The 23933-nt window shown below is 40.3% G+C and overlaps 1 protein-coding gene across 1 annotated transcript in view; it reads left to right on the top strand.

Moving 5' to 3' along the window:
• The window catches only part of LOC126412948 (lactase/phlorizin hydrolase-like), a 108349-nt gene that overhangs the window by 51367 nt on the left and 33049 nt on the right, over positions 1 to 23933 (top strand). The window contains exon 3 of the mRNA XM_050082839.1: positions 6379 to 6485. Within this exon, the coding sequence (XP_049938796.1) occupies positions 6379 to 6485 (107 nt within the window). The remainder of the gene's footprint in view (positions 1 to 6378; positions 6486 to 23933) is intronic.

Below are 23933 nucleotides of genomic sequence, written 5' to 3'. Positions count from 1 at the left end.
CAACCTATAACATGGTGGATCTAACTTCCTTTGTCCCCTTATATTCTAAGTAGCCAGTGACACTTGCGCCCCTGTGTCCAAAAAAATCTTAAACTTTTTGGGTCCTATGGATCCTACCACTGAATATTCCACCTCTGCATATGTATTTGTAGCATTGAAATTAAACGGGAGCTCCCTTAGGTGGGTCTTGAACCCCCTCTGCCATTTAACGATTGTCCACCCCTACTAACTCCACTTCTCCGTCCTACATGCTGCTTATTTCCACCCCTTCCTCTATTCCTTGGTGACTGGTACATTGCCTCTGCACATACCCCGTACAACCACACTTATAACATTTTATACCCATTGTAAACACTGCTTGCCTCTCGCGTACCCCTGTTGCCGCGTCTATTTCCTCACACTGAATTGCCAGCTGAATGGCCGAATATAAATCTTTTGGAGTCCCTTCACGCACTTTCCATGACACATACGCTGGTAACCCTCTCAAAAATACATAAAGTGCCCTTTGCTTGGCCTCCTGCAACAGAACACTATTCGCTTTATTGCTCTGACCCAACTTGTAAGTCTACTCATTAATTTCCCTTATCCTGTCCACAAATTTCTCCATTGTCTCCCCCTGCCTTTTTGTCATTGTACTTAACCTCTCTCTAAAGAACCGAGCGCTATTCTGTTTCTTGTACCTTTGTAAAAGCCCCTCCTTCAACTGCTTAAACTGTCCTGCCTTCCTTAAGGCCTCAGAACACCTTACATATGTCTTCACTTCACCCATTAATCTAATCTTGGCTACATGTAACAACTGTTCATCAGACCAACCATTCATCGCAGCTGAAATTTCCAAGTCCTCCACAAATGAAGACATGACTGATCAGATGTGGTTTCCCACTCACTTCTAAATGTTAATTCATTTCTCAACTGCGTATTATCTGCTGTCAATTCTGCTACTTTTTCCAACAAACTCTGTACTGCTTGTGGTTCCGACACACCTTTCGTCCCTGGCTCTGCCACTGTGTTGATTTCTTTCTCAGTTAGTCCCAAAACAAAACATATAAGTACAAGAATAACCCTACTCCCTACACCTCAGTATCATCATATTTGGTAACAACATACTTAAACCAATACAAAAGTAATTAAATGCCACAAAAAAAATAATAAATTTTATTGCCTTAAATACACTAACACTTACTCTGACAACAAAAAATACTATTCCCACGCAAAACATCTACAATGTGGCTTGCCAGGAGCCATACTCAAAAAAACAAAAAAAAGGCAAGAAAACGTCCAAAACTCAAAAGAAAACTGATCAAGACTCACCACATCTTGTGATCGAATGCAGACGGGGTGCTCGAACGTCACACTGTACAGAAGATGTTCACAATTCTGCCACCAAATGTAGTGGCGACTTCTGCCACCAAATGTATCAGGATGACCAAATGTAGCAGAAAGAGGTAGAAGGCGCCATATTAAGACTTGTCCGAGTTTTCAAGTGATTTATTGTTTCCAACTGCAGTGCCCTGATTCCTCTTGGTCTGCGTCACAGGGCTCCGCAATGCTTAGGAAGCACCCCAGTGGCCCATGCAACACAGTGCTGTGTTGTGGCAGCCTTGGACAGCCGAGGAATTGTGACAGCATCAGGATGCGCCGATAGTTGGCTCAGCGATCTGTGTCCCTGCCAACTCAATGCAGCTCGGTGTGAGCCGCATGTGGCCAGCTGCTGCTTCTTCTTGCCGGCATGGCTCAAATCGCGGTGACGACGAGTGCCCGTGATTTGGCGTCCGAATCTGCAGCCATCATCTCGGGATGCCTCCAGTGTGTGTTTGAAGCCAGGACGACTGCTCGTGGTAGCAAGCTGTGGAGTGGCCTGCCACTGCCTGGCTGGCTACAGACCCTGCGTCGACCTCAGAGGGTCAAACCAATGACCCTCCGTGGACTGGAATGCTGGTGTCCCATCTGCTGCTGTGGATAGCTGGTGGTGTGACATGCCCTGCCATCCAGGAGAGCTGCCACACTTGAATGATTCTCATTAGAAAACGGCACCTATTTATACTCGGCTGTGCGCCTCTGTTTTGCCAAGCATGCCACTTCGCATCACATACTCATAACACGCTAGGATGGCCAGTGGGCCTCTTCTGTCTGTGACTTACAAAATAGCTATGTATACTCTTTCGGCAATTTTACGGCCCTGTGTCCTCTATTCTACTTTGCAACTGTTGGTATGCGTAACTCACTGCAATCCGGCCTGCACCTGGCTGTAACTGGTGCTCAGAATATCGCACAAAACTAACTTCCCTATCCTAAATGGTGGTGCTGCTACAACACAGAAATATTGAAATGTTTGTGACAAGCAATTTGACATTGCTGCCCAGATTTGTGACATTCTTGGGACTGTTTCTTTCTGCATGACAATGCAAGACCCTATACTGATTTATCTGTTACAGAGTATCTGGCCAGACATCCTGTTATTGCCATCCCACATCCACTGTATTCAGCCATTGTTCCACCTTGCAATTTTCTTTTTCTTGTTACCATGAATGAAAAGGCAACTAAAAGGAAAGCTTCATCAAGAGACTGCAGACATCCAACGGGCTGTGACAAATGATTTTACAATCACTGCAGTTGAAAATTTTCTTGCTTGCTTACAAGACCATCAGAAATATTGGCAACTGTGTATATGAGGTGGAATCCAAAATTTTTGGGACTAGTGCTGCCATCTATGAAGTAGGAGTAGTAGATCTTTGCACCGCTAGGTGGCGAGAGCTGCATATCGGATGAGCCAGTGTGCAGAGTGGCATTCAGGTGAGAGCACATGTTGTGTGTCCACAGTGATTTCCATAACACTCTGTGTTTGGTGTATGGCGATTTTACGATGGATCTGTGAACAGAACAGCACGTGTGTATCAAGTTCTGTGCGAATCTCGGGAAAAGTGCTGTGGAGACCCATGCAATGATTCAACAAATGTTTGGGGGACAGTGAATGAGCCGTTCGCATGTGTTTGAGTGACATGCTCGTACGTACGTAGAAGATGATGCTAACACTGGAAGGCCTGTTAGCCACACAACGCCAGACATTGTTGCCATACTTCAACAATTGGTTCATGCAGATCGACGTCAAACCATGAAAGACCTTGCAGATGAAGTGGGTATTGGTTATGGGACATGTCAACGAATGTTGACTGATGAATTGGGCATACATCGTGTCACCGAAAAATTTGTGCCAAGGATCTTGACTGCTGATCAGAAGGCACAGCATGTTGAAGTGTGCACGGATCTTCGTCAGACCACATCTGATGATCCAACCTTCTTGTCACGAGTTATCCCCGGTGACGAGCACTGGATTTATGGTTTGACCCAGAGACAAAGCAACAATCATCCTAGTGGAAGAGTGTGAGCTTCTCAAGACCCAAAAAAGCAAGACAGATGAAGAGCAAAGTGAAGAGCAAGATCATTGTTTTCTTTGATACCATGGGAATTGTGCACAAAGAATTCATCCCGCCCAAACAAAACAGTAAAACTGTGATGTTTTGCGATGACTCCTTGAAAACATACAGTGATGAAGGCCCAAACTCTAGCGTCAAGGGAACTGGCTGCTGCATCATGAAAATGTGCTCTTTCACACATCCTTGCTCACCAGGACCTTTTTGGCAAAAAGCAACATGGCGGTTGTGCCCCATCAACTGTACTCGCCAGATTTGGCACCTTGTGACTTTGCGCTATTCCCAAAACTGAAACTCAAGTTGAAAGGCCATCAGTTCGACACTTTAGAGAGGATTCAACAAGCATTGCTGGCGGTGAGAAACACCCTCAAAGAACAGGACTTCCAGAAAATGTTTCACCAGTGGCAGAAGTGCTGGGGCCGGTGTGTAAGTGCGGATGGGAACTACTTCGAGGGTGATGGTGACCATTAGTCCAAAGGTAAGGTTTTCAACAGATGGCACACCAGTCTCGAAAATTTTGGATAGCACCTTGTAGAAAGCCAAGGAGACTACTTCAATAGGAGAAAGGATCATTACTTGGTGAATACAGTTTTCTATGTTTTTAAAAAATCTGTCCTGGAACTTTTCTGGCAAATGGAATACAATCATAAACAAAAGAGTTAAAACTCTTCAATGAACTAAAGATTTTTGAGATTTGGCAGAAAGGATGTCTGATGCTGGAGTATGCATTGTATTGTCTGAATAAGCTTTTTGTCCCCTTTTTTCAGCTACTGTTTGGACGAATTAACTGAATTTAGTAGCTAATGATTTATATTTCATACCATTTGTCTCACTGCTACAGGCATCTGGACCATCAATACCAACTGCCTTGTTGAGTGTATTTGTTTCATGCCTAGTAATGCTCCAAATTCTCCTTGTCTTGTTCTTCAAATTTTTGAATTTTTTTCTAGTACATGGTATTTAACTTTTTGGTGACATGCTAAAAAAATTTGCACTGCTGCGTTTAATGTATTTTCCAGTCCTTTGCATTAAATACAGCTCTCTCTTTCTAGTAAAAGATATTTTAAAGATATTTTGATGTGAGATGTGAGCCCATCTTTTTCTCAGTGCTACTGTAAGTATCCATGAACTGTTTAAAAGAAAACTGAATCCATAATGTTGTAAGAATGTTTTTTAGGAAAGGATTAAATCTCTCATTTACTGTGTGTCTTGGTAAACTTGCTCCCATTTTCCATCCCATAAATTTTATTTCAATACTGTAACTGAATTGGCATTCACAAGTCTGTGAAAGGTTACTTTTCCTGCCTTTATTGCTAACATTCAGTCATCATGGTCAGATAAACCTTTTATTATGGGGCTCACATTAAATACAGATGGATTTAGAAATAAATTATCAATTGATATTGCACTAAGTCCTATTCTTGTTCAGAATGTTGCTGTGGGGGCCAATTTAGAGACAGACATCAGTACCTCTAGTTACCCTCAATTAGAACTATCGGTGATGAAATCTATATTGGAATTTCCACTTACAATCACTGCCCAGTTATTCCTACTAAGAACTATTAATACTCCCAACAGTGTCTTAATGAAGTTTAAAACTTTTCCTGCTGGGGATCTGTCAAAAGTGTTATCTTATATTTGTCTATGTCTGTTACTGAAATAAAGAACTCTGGGTACACATTTGTGGTTATTGCAATTCCTGAAACTATTTCGCTAACAACATACATGCAGCAGTGTGTGGATCCTTGTTGGATTTTTATTGCATGTTTTGCACAGGTGGTGCCCTGGGGCTTTCGTGAGATCCTCAACACTCTGGCCAAAGAATATCCGGGATATCCTATCTTTGTAACTGAGAATGGCTATGCTGACCTTGGTGGCCTCAATGACACTGATCGTATACATTACATTGTTGTGAGTACTGTCTTTTTTTTCCAGAGTGAGTGTGGCAGTACATTTATACATTCATTCTGTAGAAAGTAAATATTGCAGATACAAAATTTGAAGTATGTGGTGCCGAATGGAGCTGTAGTGTTGTGGCTAATTGCACCTAAGTAAAAAAAAAAGTTTGATTAATGAAGTAAAAACAGATGAGCTTTCACTGTGTTTTGCTATTATGTATAGATATGAACTTGAAATCAGTATGTGTTTGACATCTGATTTGTGGTTTGAAAGAGTAGGTGAAAGGTGCAAGTAGAAGAATCAATTGGTCATATCGCTGAAATGGTAAAGAATTACTGACAAAATGGAAATACTTCTGGTTCTCTACCGAAGGCCAGCTCACCATATTCACCAGTGAGAAAAGTCTGAGTAAAAAACACTCCATTGTCAAATGAAAGTTTGATTCTGATGTTGGACATGTGCCTAAATACCTCTCATAGTATAGAAAACACTTCTTAAAAACTGAATAATAAATGTTACTTTTTCTCATTCAGTCAGTATAAAAAGTAGAAGAAATGGACAAAATGTAAACATGATTAAACTATGACAACTCACGAGGATCTGTAGAAATCAAAAAATAAATGTGAACAATATCAGGAAAAAATAGATTGCTATTCACTGTAAAAATGACACTTGAGTTGCAGACATTCACAAAAGGAAGACACTTATACATTAGCTTTTGGGCAAAGCTTTCATCAGAAAAGGAAACATACACAAATTCATTCACACAGGCAAGAGCACTTCACACTCACATGACCTCTCATTGTACTTGTCTGCAACTCAATGTGTCATCTTTACAGTGAATTGCAATCTATTTTTTCCCTATATTCAATATTCCAACCTGGAGTTTCAATTGTTTGAGAAATAAATGTGATATATCTTTGAAAGATGGCTGTTCCTTTCATAATGGCTAAATAATCGTTCAACACTTCAGTGTCATTTTTGTAACATGACAATCAAATGCATCATCCATAAGTTGGAGGCATTAAAGTACAGTGTTATTTTTCAGAGCTATATGTCAGAAATGCTGAAAGCTATTTATGTGGACAAAGCGCCTGTCATTGGATACACATACTGGAGCCTCATGGACAGTTACGAGTGGGATAATGGCTACAGGTAAGAAGAAACATTTATCACACTTCTGCTACTAACTGGGCTCAGTAAATATCCTCCATTCAAAGTAGTTTTGTTTAAAATAAAAAGATGGAGAGTTACAGACTAAACAAGAAAAGGCGGATGTCATGATAAATATCTGTGTCCAAAGCAAAGAATAATGTACAGATAGTCATGACAGATCAATCTGACTTTGCTGTGGTATAGCATGGAAGGGTTCTACAAGCCTTGATGCAAAACATTTCTGAAGGAAATATTTCGAGTGTAAAGCGGAATGCATCTCACTGAAAGTGTCGGTGAAACCTGAAGTAATAGTAACTTTGTGGAAAGGTGGTTTTATTAATCCAAAGTAGGTATTATTAAGTGATACGCAGTCACTATGAAAGGTGTACATAGATTAGAAATATTGCACTTGGCACTGAAGGAACTACTCACAGGAGTTTTATTCATAACATAAATAGTGGTACACATGGTTCAGATTTTTAGTAATAAAGTAGGAACTGACCTGATGACCAGTTATATTATTTTCCTTGGTCTCTCTCAACATCTTGACCAGTCTGACAGATGGATTTAACACAGTCATTGTTGGGTAATCCATGTTGATTCCTTAAAGGAGATTTTCAGTTTCTAGAAAAGTCATAATACATGAGTATAAAACATGTCATAAAAAATTCTACAACAGATTAACTTCAGTGAAATAGGCCTACTGTTGAGTACATCTGTTTGACAACCCCTCTTCAAAATGATAATGTATTTTATTTTTCCATCTGCATGGAACACTTTGTTTCTTCAGCAACCTATGACAGACTGCTGTTAGAAGAGGGGAATACTCTAGGAAGAATCATACAGATACCTCATAAAGCCATGTTGCATTTTCTCTCGAGTAATATTGGTTAATTTTTTATCTTGAGATCACAGACTTTTGTAATCGAGATCTTGGCATTCATACAACATTTGAGAGGAAGAAATGTAGTAAAATTTCACAAAGCAGAATTTAACATTTCAGCTTGTCACTGTTTTGGTGCCAGCACACTCACCAGCAAACTGGACCTTAATTCAGTTACTGCTTGTCTGTGAAACTTTGGCTTCATTTAAATTTGTGGTGAAGTTCTTTGTTTTTGTAGAACTTCTGAACATGAATGTTAAATCAGAGCCAATCTTTCCCATCCTCCACAAAATGCTAGGCACTTACCTGGCTTTTTGTCACACTAACTAAAGAGAATTATCATCCTAACTTTCTTAAAGTTCTTATTGACTCCTGTAGTCACTGACACTATAATAGAATCATGACTACAGATTCTGTGGTCTATATTAACTGAGTTAAAAAATTTGGCCCTGTTTTAATTGGGAGATCTGAGAATTTCTTGTAAGAGTTGGTTTTCTGATTAACTGCTGTAAATAATTTTCAGATAAGATTTTTAGAAAAGTGTCTCAAGAATTCTTGTCCCAACTACCCACTTCAATCACTTGAATATCGCAATCTATTGCTGCTAAACTGAAATCTCCTACTAAAATTTACTCACAGTCTTCTCCAAGTTTTTTTCGAAAATATTGCATCACTACATCTGACCTGAAATTGAGAGCAGTGAGATTTTGGGGGAAAATTTAAGGGTATATCAAAAAGATAGGCAAAGGGAAATGGAGGTAGTGTATTTGTAGCAGTAGACAAGAAACTCAAATGCACCAAGATCGAAACTGATGCTGCCTGAGAGATTGTTTGGGCAAGACTCAGTATCATAGATGAGATAAAATAATTGGATCCTTCTATTGCTCACCAGACTTATCTGCTGATGTAGCTGAAAACTTTAGAGAAAACCTCAGTTCAGTTGTACATAAGTTCTCCAATCATACTGCAACCATTGATGGAGACTTTAATCATCCAACAATTAATTGGGAAAATTACATTTTTGTTAGTGGTGGGTGTGATAAGACATCCTGTGAAACTTTACTAAATGCCTTCTCTGAGAACTACCTAGAACAGATAGTTAGGAACCCCACTAATGATGGAAATATTTTGGATCTAATGGCAACAAACAGACCTGACCTCTTTGTGGATATCCACATCGAAACTGGTATCAGTGACCATGACATGGTTGTGGCAATAATGATTACCAAAGTGGAGATGACAACTAGAACACGCAGAAAGATATATATGCTCAGTAAACTCAATTAAAAAAAAAAAAAAAAAAATCAGCAGTGTCATATCTCGATGAGGAACTTTAATAGTTGACCATGCACTGGATAGATATGTATCTAGTAGAACAGTTCATAATAGGAGGGAACCTCCATGGTATACAGTCACTGTCTAAAGAAACAGAAACTATTGCATTATAGGTGTAAAACAAGGGCTATATATAGAGAGATGCTGAACGATGACAGTGGCTTTGAGAAACTGCTGAAATAGTTAAAACTTAACAAAGCTCCAGGTCTCATAGGGATCCATGTCAGATTCTACACTGAACTTGCAACTGAGTTAGCTTCTCTTCTAACTATAATCTGTCTTAGATCCCTCAAATAAAAAACCATGCCCAGTTCTTGGAAAAATGCACAGTTCACACTCGTCTACAAGATGGGTAGCAGAAGGGATCCACAAAACTACTATCCTATATTCTTGATATTGATTTCTTGTGGAATCTTAGAATATATTGTGAGCTCAAACATAATGGGGTATCTTGAACAGAATGACCTCCTCAATGCCAATCAGCATGGATTTCGAAAATACTGGCCATGTGAAACCCAACTCGCACTTTTCTCACATGACATACTGAAAGCTTTGGATCAAGACAACCAGATAAATGCAGTGTTCCTTTATTTCTGAAAAGCATTTGACTCAGTACCACACTTATACTTATTGTGAAAAGTATGACCATATGAGGTATCAAGTGAATTTTGTGACTGTACTGAGAACTTTTTGGTAGGGAGGACACAGCATGTGATCTTGGATGAGTCATTGTCAGATGTAAAAGTGAGTTTGTATGTGCCTCAGGGAAGTGTTTTGGGACTCTTGCTGTTCATGTTGTATATTAATGACCTTGCAGACAATATTAATAATAAAATCACACTTTTTGCAGATGATGGAGTTATCTATAATGAAGCAAGATTTCAACATGGTCCAGAGATTGGCTACTTGCTCTAAATGTTCATAAATGTAAAATTATGTACTTCACAAAACAAAAAAACATAACACATAGTACCCAATACCAGTAATATCAATAAGTCACAGTTGGAATAGGCCAACTCATACAAATACCCTGGTGTTCTAAATGATTAATGGAAAATCTCATATAAAGATGTGAAACAAATACTAACAAAGAGATAGAGGGGCTGACCAGTACTTACCTCAGCTCAGTACAGTTGATAGATACACAAAACAGAACAGAAAATTTACATTCCTAGCTTTCGGAACTTTGTTCCTTCATCAGGCAGGAGAGAGGGGAAAAAGGGAAAGTGGATTCAGTTACTCACAACCCAGGTTATGAAGCAACAGGGAAAGGTAAACGGGGAGGGTAGTAAGGATGGAGGCATGGTCGTCAGAGGGAAGCCAAAGATATTCTACTGTAAGTACTGTGCCAGCTTCAAACCAAAGAGGATGCAAACAGAAGTAAAGATAAACACAACTATGTAGGAAGAAAAGATGTGTGAATGGCTAAAGAGGAGAGGGAAAACGGAGAAGACTGAAGAGTAAATGGGAGTGAGGTTGGTTAATGTAGGGGGATGGCGGGATGAAACGATGTGTTGGAGTGCAAGTTCCCATCTCCGCAGTTCCGAGGGACTGGTGTTGGGTGGGAGAAGCCAAATGGCATGTACGGTGTAGCAGGTTCCTAAGTCCCTAGAATTATGCTGGGGGCATGCTCTGCTGCTGGATATTGGACATCTCCTAGGCGGACAGTTCGTCTGTGCCCGTTCATGTGCTCAGCCAGTTTAGTTGTCGTCATACCAATGTAAAAGGCTGTGCAGTGCAGGCATGTCAACTGATAAATGACGTGTGTTGTTTCACATGGGGCCCTGCCTTGAATTGTGTATGTTTTACCAGTAGCGGGGCTGGAGTAGGTGGTTGTGGGGGGATGCATGGGGCAGGTTTGGCAGCGGGGTCGGTTACAGGGGTAGGAACCGCTGGGTAGAGAAGGTGGTCTGGGAATATTGTAGGGTTTGACAAGGACGTTACGGAGGTTAGGGGGTCGATGAAAGGCAACTCTGGGTGGTGTGGGGAGAATATTGTCAAGGAATGATCTCATTTCAGGGCTTGACTTGAGAAAGTCATATCCCTGGTGGAGTAATTTGTTGATGTATTCGAGGCCAGGGTAATATTGGGTGACAAGGGGGATGCTTCTGTGTGGTCTGGGGGTAAGAACATTGTTGTTGGATGGGGAGGAATGTATTGCTCGGGAGATCTGTTTGTGGACAGGGTCTGCAGGATAGTTGCGGGAGAGGAAAGCACTGGTCAGGTTATTGGTGTAATTGTTGAGGGATTTGTCACTGGAGCAGATACGTTTGTTACGAATACCTAGGCTGTAGGGAAGGGAGCGTTTGATGTGGAATGGATGGCAGCTGTCAAAGTGAAGGTACTGTTGTTATGTTTGTGGGTTTGATGTGGACAGAGGTGTGGATGTGAGCTTCAACAAGATGAAGGTCAACATCCAGGAAGGTGGCTTGGGTTTTGGAGAAGGACCAGGTGAAATTCACATTCGAAAAGGAGTTGAGGTTATTGAGGAAATTAAGGAGTGTTTCTTCACCATGAGTCCAGACCACAAAGATGTCATCTATAAACCTATACCAGGCCAGGGGAAGAAGCTGTTGGGTCTTCAGGAAAGCCTCCTCCATGCGGCCCATGAAGAGGCTGGCATAGGACGGAGCCATCCTGGTTCCCATGGCTGTTCCCCTGATTTGTTTGTAGGTCTGGCCTTCAAAAGTGAAGTAATTATGGGTGAGGATGAAGTTGGTAAGTGTGATAAGGAACGAGGTTTTTGGAAGATCTTCGGGTGGGCATTGGGAGAGGTAGTGATCAAGGGCAGAGAGACCATGGGTATGTTTCAGTTTATTGGTAGAATACTGGGGAAACGGAATCAGTCTACAGCAGGGATAGCTTACAAATCACCTGTGCTACGTATCCTACAATATTTCTCATGGTGATATTGAATGTATACAGAGAAGGGCAGCATGAATGGTCATTGGTTTGTTTAATCTGTGGGAGAGTGTCACAGAGATAACGAAGGAAGCGAACTGGCAGGCTCATGAAGACAGATGTGAAATATCCCAAGAAAGTCTATTAATGAAGTTTCAAGACCTGGCTTTAAATGATTACTCTAGGGATATACTATAAGCCCCTATGGATTGCTCACATAAAGATCATGAGGATAAGAGTATAATAATTACGGCATGCACAGAAGCATTGAAACAATCATTTTTCTCACACTCCATATGTGAATGGGACAGGAAGAAACCCTAATAACTGGTACAATGCAATGTACCCTGTGCCATGCACCTTGTAATCTTACTCTCCCACATGTCACTAGTAGACAGCCTACTATGCACAATTCCACTGTGTAATGCAGTATGGTATTATATTCTGGGGAGACTTTACACATAGCCCAAACATTCTTCTCACTCAAAACAGAGCTATAAGAATAATGAATAAGGCAAAGCCGACTGATACCAGCAGACCTCTCTTCCAAAAGTTGCTCATCCTGTATATACTAGAACTATGCAAATTTGTAAAAAGTAATATTACAAAATTTAATAAAAATTTAAATGTCCATGACTATGGTACTAGACAGAAAATGAAACTCCATGTTAAAGAAATGTGCACCTCTGCCTTTAAAAACTCTCCCTTCAACAAAGGCATTAAAATATACAATAGCCCGCCATCAGAAATTAAAAAAAAACAACAGTAAGTCCCTGACTGTATTTAATAAAAAATTAAAATCATTCCTACTTGAAAATTGTTTCTACAGTGCAAGTGAATTTCTGCTCCACATGGGTGGAAAGAAACACAAAACAAAATGCAACAAAGAATTTTGTAAAGATTAAAACATTAATCCAAAAATCTTGCATCTATATCATCTGCTACTAAGCAAATTAAGTGCAGAAAGAATATCCAACCAGGTACTGTTGTGTATATGTGTGAGAAGAATGCAGCACTAAAACACAAATGTGTAACTGAGTATGTAATTTATGTGTTCATAACTTCTCAGAAAATACACTCCTGGAAATTGAAATAAGAACACCGTGAATTCATTGTCCCAGGAAGGGGAAACTTTATTGACACATTCCTGGGGTCAGATACATCACATGATCACACTGACAGAACCACAGGCACATAGACACAGCCAACAGAGCATGCACAATGTCGGCACTAGTACAGTGTATATCCACCTTTCGCAGCAATGCAGGCTGCTATTCTCCCATGGAGACGATCGTAGAGGTGCTGGATGTAGTCCTGTGGAACGGCTTGCCATGCCATTTCCACCTGGCGCCTCAGTTGGACCAGCGTTCGTGCTGGACGTGCAGACCACGTGAGACGACGCTTCATCCAGTCCCAAACATGCTCAATGGGGGACACATCCGGAGATCTTGCTGGCCAGGGTAGTTGACTTACACCTTCTAGAGCACGTTGGGTGGCACGGGATACATGCGGACGTGCATTGTCCTGTTCGAACAGCAAGTTCCCTTGCCGGTCTAGGAATGGTAGAACGATGGGTTCGATGACGGTTTGGATGTACCGTGCACTATTCAGTGTCCCCTCGACGATCACCAGTGGTGTACGGCCAGTGTAGGAGATCGCTCCCCACACCATGATGCCGGGTGTTGGCCCTGTGTGCCTCGGTCGTATGCAGTCCTGATTGTGGCGCTCACCTGCACGGCGCCAAACACGCATACGACCATCATTGGCGCCAAGGCAGAAGCGACTCTCATCGCTGAAGACGACACGTCTCCATTCGTCCCTCCATTCACGCCTGTCGCGACACCACTGGAGGCGGGCTGCACGATGTTGGGGCGTGAGCGGAAGACGGCCTAACGGTGTGCGGGACCGTAGCCCAGCTTCATGGAGACGGTTGCGAATGGTCCTCGCCGATACCCCGGGAGCAACAGTGTCCCTAATTTGCTGGGAAGTGGCGGTGTGGTCCCCTACGGCACTGCATAGGATCCTACGGTCTTGGCGTGCATCCGTGCGTCGCTGCGGTCCGGTCCCAGGTCGACGGGCACGTGCACCTTCCGCCAACCACTGGCGACAACATCGATGTACTGTGGAGACCTCACGCCCCACGTGTTGAGCAATTCGGCGGTACGTCCACCCGGCCTCCTGCATGCCCACTATACGCCCTCGCTCAAAGTCCGTCAACTGCACATGCGGTTCACGTCCACGCTGTCGCGGCATGCTACCAGTGTTAAAGACTGCGATGGAGCTCCGTATGCCACGGCAAACTGGCTGACACTGACGGCGGTGGTGCACAAATGCTGCGCAGCTAGCGCCAACCGACGGCCAACACCGCGGTTTCTGGTGTGTCCGCTGTGCCGTGCGTGTGATCATTGCTTGTACAGCCCTCTCGCAGTGTCCGGAGCAAGTATGGTGGGTCTGACACACCGGTGTCAATGTGTTCTTTTTTCCATTTCCAGGAGTGTATGTATGTAAGCTCATGTTTGTGTAAGCTTTCAGCATATTACTTCATGCCAGCAAATTATCATAATGCCCAACATCAAATGTATGTATGTGCATCACATGTACAGTATTGATTCAGAGGACAATAAATAAATAATTAAATAAATAAATAGATATTCAGTCTCTTCATAAAAATTTATTCATTTCATAAGCTTTGAGAGGAGTAATATGTACAAATAACTTTTTTACTGATCTTCATTTTCTCATTGTTGGCTGCAGTTTGTCACATCTAGGGGTAGATTCTTGAGGCTGAAATTTTATAGATGACATAACTGATGAAGTAATTTCTGTTTCTATGACTTTTCTCATTCTTCTATGTCACACTGTCTTTACAGTATCCACCTTAAAACGGAAATTTACATTGTTATTGCTAAACATAAAAACACCTCCAATTCCATTAGAGGCATGCCCACTACTACTCACTTTCTGCAGTAGTAACAATATTCCAAAGAGTTTACAAACTTTCTTGACAAAAGAAGAATCTTCACCAAGTTGCATCATTATTTTATAAATGAATCCAGAAATTAATTTAATAATAAGCATTAGATTGTGTAATTAATAATAGGAAATTTAAGTGTGCCAGATATTTCATAATTTCTAATATTTCCAAAAGAAGAGCAATTTTAACTGTACATACAGAGTTAATACATACGACTGTAATAAATTAATTTCTTTTTATACATTTTAGCCTGAAATATAATGCATTCATATAAAAAATCATATGAAATTCTTTTAGTTAAACAGCTGAGATAATTTTAACCTATACAAGATTCGAAAATATTTTGGTATCAATTATTTCTATTAAAAAAAGGTATTGTCAGAGGAGGGTGTCCCATTACAAGAGCCCCCTCACAAAGTTTGGAAACAGTGTGCTTACAATATTTTGTGACAGACTACAAGGTTTGCCAAATGGTGTACAAAACGATGTCAAAAGTTAGATTGCCAATGTATAGAAGTATCTGATACATAACATATTACAGAAAAGATAAGTAAAATACGTACTATATGAGTCAGAATCTATACACATATCAGGATATGGTATTCAGATTTTCGGATCTGTGGAACATACTATCACAAGACAAATAATACAAAGTCAAAACTACAACATAACACCATTAAACTATAGAAATAATTACAGAGACAAGGTAAATTACTAGAATTACAAATTTTAAGTTTACATCCATACAATCAAACCTTCAAACTCTTTAAAGAGAAGAGAGAAATTTCAGAGCCCAAGTGTACGACAAGTGAGCTGACTCGAAAAACTCACGACAACGAGTACAGACCAAAAGAATACATTCAATCGTGAGTAGGAATCAATCAGCCACATAAACCATAGTATTTAAGGATGTGTTGATTCATAACAGGACAAAATGATGAAAAAATATTAGGGCCTCAGTTCAAGATGTGGGGGCCGACCCATGAATCGAAACCACACTGGGTACAAACCAGCAAAAAATGTTTTGAGACAACAAAATGAATAAAGCTCATAATCATATCAATAAGTTCAATTATATGCAAAGAGTAATTGTAAGAAGCATCTAGCCTCAATCAACAGTTGTACACTCTCATTGAGTATACAGCCGCGATGACCAGGGGTACCCAAAACAGAGTTAAGCATGAATCTGCCCACAACACAAATACCAGTCAGATACAATATGGCAATACTCAGGATAAATACAGGTAAACAGAGTCATAGTTAGCTTTGAATGATGACGTAATTGAGTAGCTTGAGGACCAAAATCAATGTATGAAAGCAGAGATGTATACATCTTGTTATATTGTCCATACTAGTAAATGTCTTCCACATTATTTGCTAATTGTCCATACAAACAAACCTACATATATAAAAGCCTAGAAGATTAATTTACAATTGATTAAAAAAGTACATACTGATTTAAAGTTACATAATGTATTGGAAAGTCAATCACCCTACTTGGAAAAACATACATTTATGCGGAATAACACTGCCTTTGGCAGTCTTTCCTAAATTTACAAATCTCAGTCACAACACTGATGTAGTTAACAGATGCTTGAGTACATTACCCAGCACCTATGATTTCCCGTAAGTTGACTGGTCCAGCAGGGTACAGCCATACAGCAGTGTGGAGAGTGGCTCTGCCCACATCTTAGTTTCCTCCTTAGAGTTCTCATCACAAGCTCCAATGGATAAATAATGTCCTGTCTAGTATTCACATCAAATCCTGAAACATTGTTCTGTGTACTAAATATGCTGTTCAATACCTTCTTCACACCACACAAGATATGCTCTCCCTACTCATTTTCCAACATCAATTATATAGGATTTATTTCAGGCACGATTAAAAGGTGTTCACATACGAAACATTAATAATCAGAGTTAAATGCAATAAAAAAATGAACTAACAAGTTGATACAAACAGATATACTAAGATACTATTCATAATATTTACAGTACAAATTATGAATAATGTCCCATTTCAAAATTGTAAAAGGACCTACTCATTTAGTCTCATGACATATATATACTTTACCTGTGTGATCAAAAGTATCCAGACATGTGGCTGAAAACAACTTAAAAGTTCATGGTGCCCTCCATCGGCAATGCTGTAATTCAATATGGTGTTGGCCCACCCTTAGCCTTGATGACAGATTCCACTCTCGCAGGCATACATTTGCTCAGGTGCTGGAAGGTTTCTTTGTGAATGGCAGCCTATTCCCCATGGAGTGCTGCACTGAGGAGAGGTATCAAAGTTTGTCGGTGAGGCCTGGCATGAAGTCGGTGTTCCTAACCATCCCAGGACTCTGTGCAGATCAGTCCATTACAGGGATTTTATTGTCATGTAACCACTCCACCACAGGCTGTGCATTATGAACAGGTGCCTGATCATGTTGAAAGATGCAATTGCCATCTCCAAATTGCTCTTTAGGAGTAGGAAGCAAGAAGGTGCTTAAAAAGTCAATGTAGGCCTGTGCTGTGATAGTGCCATGCAAAACAACAAGGGATGCAAGCCCCCTCCAAGAAAAACATGACCAAACCATAACACCACCGCCTCCGAATTTTACTGTTGGCACTACACACGCTGGCAGATGATGTTCACCGGGCATTTGCCATACCCACAGCCTGCCATCAGATTGCCACATCAAGTACCATGATTCGTCACTCCACACAATGTTTTTCCACACACCTTACACCAAGTGAGGCGTAGTTTGGCATTTACCTCCATGATGTGTGGCTTATGAGCAGCCACTCAACAATGAAATCCAAGTTTTCTCACCTCCTGCTTAATTGTCATAGTACTTAGCAGTGGATCCTGATGCAGTTTGGAATTCCTGTGTGATGGTCTGGATAAATGTCTGCCTATTACATATTATGACCCCTTCCAACTGTTGGCTGTCTCTGTCAGTCAACAGATGAGGTCGGCCTGTACACTTTTGTGCTGTACGTGTCCCTTCACATTTCCATTTCACTATCACATTGAAAACAGTGGACCTAGGGATGTTTAGGAATGTGAAAATCTCTTGTACAGACGTATGACACAAGTGACACCCGATCACCTGACCACGTACGAAGTCCGTGAGCTCTGCAAGTTCTGCTCTCTCATGATGTCTAATGACTACTGAGGTTGCTGATATGGAGTACCTGGCAGTAGGTGGCAGCACAATGCACCTAGTATGAAAAATATATGTTTTTGGGGGTGCTCGGATACGTTTGGTCACACAGTGTATCAAATTCTAAAGCACAAATCTACTACAGAATGTAATTATATAGTGTATAATAGATTTTAACTCACAAGGGGAGGCCGCCAATTGTGAAATTCAGATCCGATTCATACTGCGCATAATAAAAGCTCATGGCCAGAGGTGTAATGTGGCAAAGCACCAAGAGGCACTTCTCAGCCGTTGTCGAGAAAATCGACAGTTAAAAGAAACCGTTGCGGTGAAATACTCTCTACGATTTATAATTTTATACAGTGTCGTGGTGCAGCGGTAAGCGCTCGGGTTCGTAATCCGAAGGTCGCCGGATCGAATCTCGCGCCATGCAACATTTTTTTGTGTAAAAACTATTAATGAATTGCTTATGCATGTTGGTGAAGGTGGATCGCTCTCCAATTGTACCGCCTCCATTTTTCCGTTTGTTTAACATGGTGTACCAAAGCTCTCACGTCCGCGCTGATTTTCGACGGTGTTATAAGTTGCGCTAGGGACCGCATCTACCTTCTTTCGAAGTTAGCAGGCAACTACGCTGTTATGCGGCGGCTCGTTTCAGCCCATTCAACATCTGTCCTTCAAGTGTAACGAGCGAGTAACGGAGTTTATATTTCATACCTGCCACAGCAAATTTTTGCTCGTGGGGTTTCTATTCCAATTCGAACGTTTGACTTACGCTATACGTATTCATTTCGGAATATCGTTTCTAAGTCTTCCGTTAACTATACGTGGTTAACATTATGAAGACAATTAATAACATTTCTGAAATACAACTTTGTTTGCGGAAAACATAATGATGTTCGAAGTCGCCAGTTTTTCCACGGCAAACGACTTTCAACAACGTACTATATTCATAATTGTTGCCCGCCGGGAATCGGGAATATTGTGTGTGTGTGTGTGTGTGTGTGTGTGTGTGTGTGTGTGTTGCATGGTGCGAGATTCGATCCGGCGACCTTCGGATTACGAACCCGGGCGCTTACCGCTGTGCCACGACGCTGTAGATAATTATTAATCGTTGAAAGTATTTCACTGCAACGGTTTATTTTAACTGTCGATTTTCTCGACAACGGCTGAGAAGTGCATCTTGGTGCTTTGCCACATTACACCTCTGGCCATGAGCTTTTATTATGCGCAGTATGAACTGAATGTGAATTTCACAATTGGCGGCCTCCCCTTGTCAGTCAATAGATAAGACAGACCTTTAAAAATCACATCATCTTACATACTAAATTCATGAGAATGGAAAAAGAACAAACAAAAATTAGATACCTATGGATCATGTATATATGCTTTCAGTTCAGTGACATTGTGTAATCCAAACAACTTCTTAGATTTAGGATACACAAGCCTGTATGCATTAACAAGCGGAATTTCAAGAATTTCAAGTGGTCCAACATAAATATCGTAACATCTCTTTATCTGAGATAGCAACACTTTAGGTTTCTCACTGGCTTTCACTAACATGAGATCTACCTGAAACCTAGAAAATCTGCCTTTACCATCACGTCTCTGCTTCCTCCTATCCCCCTTTTTCTCATCATCTCCCTAACACATTCTTCCCTCTCTTGTGGTGACATAATTTTACATGGTAGAAACTCAACATTTTCAGAAATGAGGTTACCTGGTCTGTGATTAAACATTATTTCAAATGGAGAAAAACCTGTTGAAGAATGCTGCAAGCTGTTCATAATATCCTTAAAATCACTGAAATAATCCACCCAACTGGCATGATTCTTACTGCAATAAGTTCTAAACAGTCTTCCAATCTCTATGATATATCTTCCTGCAGGGTTACTCAAAGGATGGTACACCAAAGTTTGAATATGCCTTATTTTTGTGTGACCAGCAAAATCTTTCCAAGCTTGTAATGTAAACTGAGAACCATTATCAGATAAAATTGTTTTAGGAATACCCACCTGACTAAAATATGTGCTTTCAAACTTACAGATGATTCCCTTACTGGTAGCTTTCTTAAGAGGAAACAGCTTTATGAACTTCGAAAATATGAGGTGTGACTGGAAAGTTTTAAGAATGGATCCACTATTGCTTACTGGTTTGGCAGGCAGGTACACGGAGGGTGTGGAGTGAGTCATTGCCTTGTCCTTGAACGCCCTCTGACAGGAAACTGCATTTCCTTTATTCGGTGTATTGCGGCAGCTGGATGAGTGCGGGTCTGTTAGGGCTTGTTGCCGGATTCTGTCTGCATGAAAATGTACATATAAATAGAGCAACGAGTTTGTATGAAATGTTGTTTTAAAATGGGGAAATCATCTTCTGAGACTTACGAACTATAAAAACAGCTTTTGGAGATAATTGTATGTGCCAGTCAAATGTTTTTGTCTGGTTCAATAGATTTAAAAATGGCTGCGAATCATTTGGAGATGAACCACAGTCCGGCCGTCCTTCCACCTCAAAAACGAAAGAAAATGTTGTGAAACTTCATGACTTAGTGCGATCTGATCATAGACTTACAATTAGGGAGATGGCTGATGAACTTAATTTAAGTTCCTATGCAGTTCAGTCAATTTTAACTGAAGATCTGAACATGCGTCGAGTGGCCACAAAATACATTCCAAAAGTGTTGTCATGTGACCAGAGACAACACAGACTTGAAGTGTGCCAAGAACTGGTTAATTGGACTAAAAGTGACCCAGATTTGTTAAATAGGGTATTTGCTGGTGACAAATCATGGGTATATGAATATGTTCCTGAAACCAAAGTGTACTATTCACAGTGGAAGACTCCAGGTTCTCCATGACCAAAAAAAGCATGGCAAAGTTGGTCGAAAGTGATGATAATGTTGGTGATTTTTTTTTTTTTTTTCCCAATTCTACCGGTATTGTGCATCATGAATACTACAAACGTGTCCTTCAGCATTTGTGCAAAAAGGTGCAGAAGAAAAGGCCTGCACTGTGGAAAGACAAGTGTTAGGTGCTTCACCATGACGATGCTCCGGCTCATCGTGCCTTTTCAATCATTGATTTTTTGACCAAATTCAAAATTCCTATGCTTCCACAACCACCATATGCCCCTGCGGACTTCTGCCTGTTTCCTCAACTGAAATTTTCACTGAAAGGGAAGCGGTTTCACTCAATGGAAGACATCCAGGCAAATACGGATAGCGTCCTTAACACACTTCAGGAAAAAAATTCCCAGGAATGTTTACAAAACTGGAAACACTGTAAGAGTTGGTTTGTTCAGTCAGAAGGGGACTATTTTGAAGGAGATGCATCGCAGTAGCATGTACGTACCATCAATGTACAATTAGAAGCCCATTCTTAAAACTTTCCGATCACAGCTCATACATCAACCACCACAAAAACATAAAAAAATCCATTATTTGTCTTAGGCGGCTAATGGCCATCAGATCACCGAAGTTAAGTGCTGTCGGGCTGGGCTAGCACTAGATGGGTGACCATCCGGTCTGCCAAGTGCTGTTGGCAAACAGGATGTAGTCAGCCTTTGTGAGGCAAACTGAAGAGATACTTAATTGAGAAGTAGTGGCTCCAGTCTCGTTAACTGACATATGGATGGAAGGGCGGTGTGGTGGCCACATGCCCCTCTATATGTGACACCTGTGGGCTGAGGATGACACGGTGGCTGGTTGGTACCATTGGGCCTTCCGAAGTCTTTGTCGGACAGAGTTTAGATTTTAGACCTACGCAAGAGTCCATAAATATCCACAGACATGAGATGTAGGTTACTATTAGGCAGTATGTTTTACATTTGGCCTCTACTTGTTTGGTTACTTACCTTCACTCTTTGACATCTGCCACAGCTGGCAATCTTCTTCTTGACTCTCCTACCTATGTTATAAAAATAGATGTTTTCCTGAATCTTTTGTGTGCTTTTGGTTGATCCACAATGACCAAAACTCTCGTGTGTAAGTAATTAAAGTAGCAATACACTGTTCTGGCCAACATAGTTTCCAATCCTCTGAGACAGTCTTATGTCTCCTGAATAAAATACCCTTGTGTACCTTATAGTATTGTTCTGTCTTTTCACTTCCTTTCTTAACCAACATGCTCTTAACCAATTTCAAATTTCGGTCATGATTTTGATACCTACAGATGTCTCTGCAAATTTTCAAGACCTCTTTTTCCTCTCTCCTTTTCCAAAATTGTTAGATGATTTACTCCCTAAAGGTAGCCTAGACAAAGCATCAGCAACTACATAGTCTGTGCCCATAATGTATCTGATTTCATAATTGAACTGCTGTAAAACCAAAGCCCAATGAGTAATCCTGTTACAGTTCAGCTTACACACCTGTAAGATAACATAATGCTTTGTGATCAGTATAGATGACGACTTTGTTACCTAGAAAATAATTTTTGAATTTGTTGAACATCCAATATACAGCCAAAAGTTCTTTCTCAGTTTCAGTGTATGTCTTTTCATGTGTATGTAATATTCTACTAGGAACTGCAAGAGATCTATGTTCAATAACACCATCAACTTCAACCTCCTGAAATAAATGAGCACCCAAACCAACGTCACTACTGTCTGTCATAATACAAAAGGGAAGAGAGAAATCTGATCTGAACAATATCTAACTTTGATCTGAACAATATCTAACTTTGACACAACTGTCCTTTGATCTCACCAAAAACATTCAGACACTCCTGATTCCAATCCCAAATGGTATTCTTCTTGAAAAGTTCACACAAGCATGGAGCATTCAAAGTTTGACTACTACAAATATTTCTATAAAAACCATTTAACCCAACAAATTATTTTTGCTGTTTTCTGTTGCAAAGAGTAGGAAAATTAGCAATAGCATCAAGTTTCTCTTTATCAGGTGCAATTCCTTTTTCAGATATAACATGTCCTAAAAATTTAACTTCTTCCATACCAAATGTACACTTACCTATTTTCAAAGTCTTACCTCCTGATCCTAATTTTGAAAACACATCTCTTAACAAATCCAAACGTTGCTCCCAAGTCTTTTCTGTAACCAGAATGTCATCAACATACACAATTAATATGGAACTCACTTCAATTCTCAAGACAGAATCCAGAGCTCTTATGAATTCAGCCCAAATGGCGCCACACAGTATTGAAAAACACTTACCTCCACACAAAAATGCTGTATACTTTCTAGAATAAATTTAAAGTGGGATCTGGTGAAATCCACACGTCGAGACTAAACTATTCATGTATTTTACATAATCAAATTTTTGTAACAGCTCGTCCATGCTCAAGGGATGGTCATTCTCTCTGATAAGAAATTTATTAAGATGTCTAGAGTAAAAAACAATTCTCACTCCACCATTTCTCTTACTTACCACAACTAAAGGATTATTGTAAGCACTCCTATTTCTCTCAATTACCCCCCCCCCCCCCCCTTTTTTCCATTTTCTGAATTTCTTTCTCTGCATCTTTCCTTTTTGAAAATGGTATATTATATGGCTTGAGAAAGAAAGGTTGGTGATTTCTAAGGTAAAGTATGCACCAACAGCCTTTAACTTTCCCTGGTTTTTCACCAAACACATTTCTAAACACCAATAACAAATTCTTAAGTTGTTCCTTTTGTAGGTCATTAAGAGTCGTAGCTTCCCATACTTTAGAATCTACTACATTTCAAAATCCTAATCCTCAGTCTCATCAAAATCTATATAATGAAACAACTGGTACTCACCTTGGTTCACAATATTTTGCAAATAGTTAAAACTTTTCCCACAGTTTAAAATACAGAAATTAGTTTTCATGTAAGTATTACTTTTAGGCTCCAAAATAAAAAATTCTTCAGCATTCCATCCAAAACAAGCCCCAACTTAGGCTATCCAATCCAAACCATGAATTATGTTTTCTTCCAGACTAGGGATCACTAAGCACCCATGTTCAGAGGTTTTGCCTTCTATACTAAAAGTTAAAAGTAACTGAGATTTACCAATTTGCTTTGCTTATCTGCAGCTCCTCTTATCTTTACACCTACAATGGGCATTTCCACAAAATTCTTACTATAATGGATTTTGTCTCTAAATTGTTCAGATAAACCTCAAATTGGGCTACCTGTAGCAATCAAACAGTTTCCTTCCCACTGATCAATCTTAATGTAAGGACACCCCAAATCTGAATCATCATCTCTGTTAGTAGACACTTCA

Source organism: Schistocerca serialis, chromosome 7 (assembly GCF_023864345.2).
Source record: "Schistocerca serialis cubense isolate TAMUIC-IGC-003099 chromosome 7, iqSchSeri2.2, whole genome shotgun sequence".
Taxonomy (NCBI): domain Eukaryota; kingdom Metazoa; phylum Arthropoda; class Insecta; order Orthoptera; family Acrididae; genus Schistocerca; species Schistocerca serialis.
This window is presented reverse-complemented; position numbering and strand designations above follow the sequence as displayed.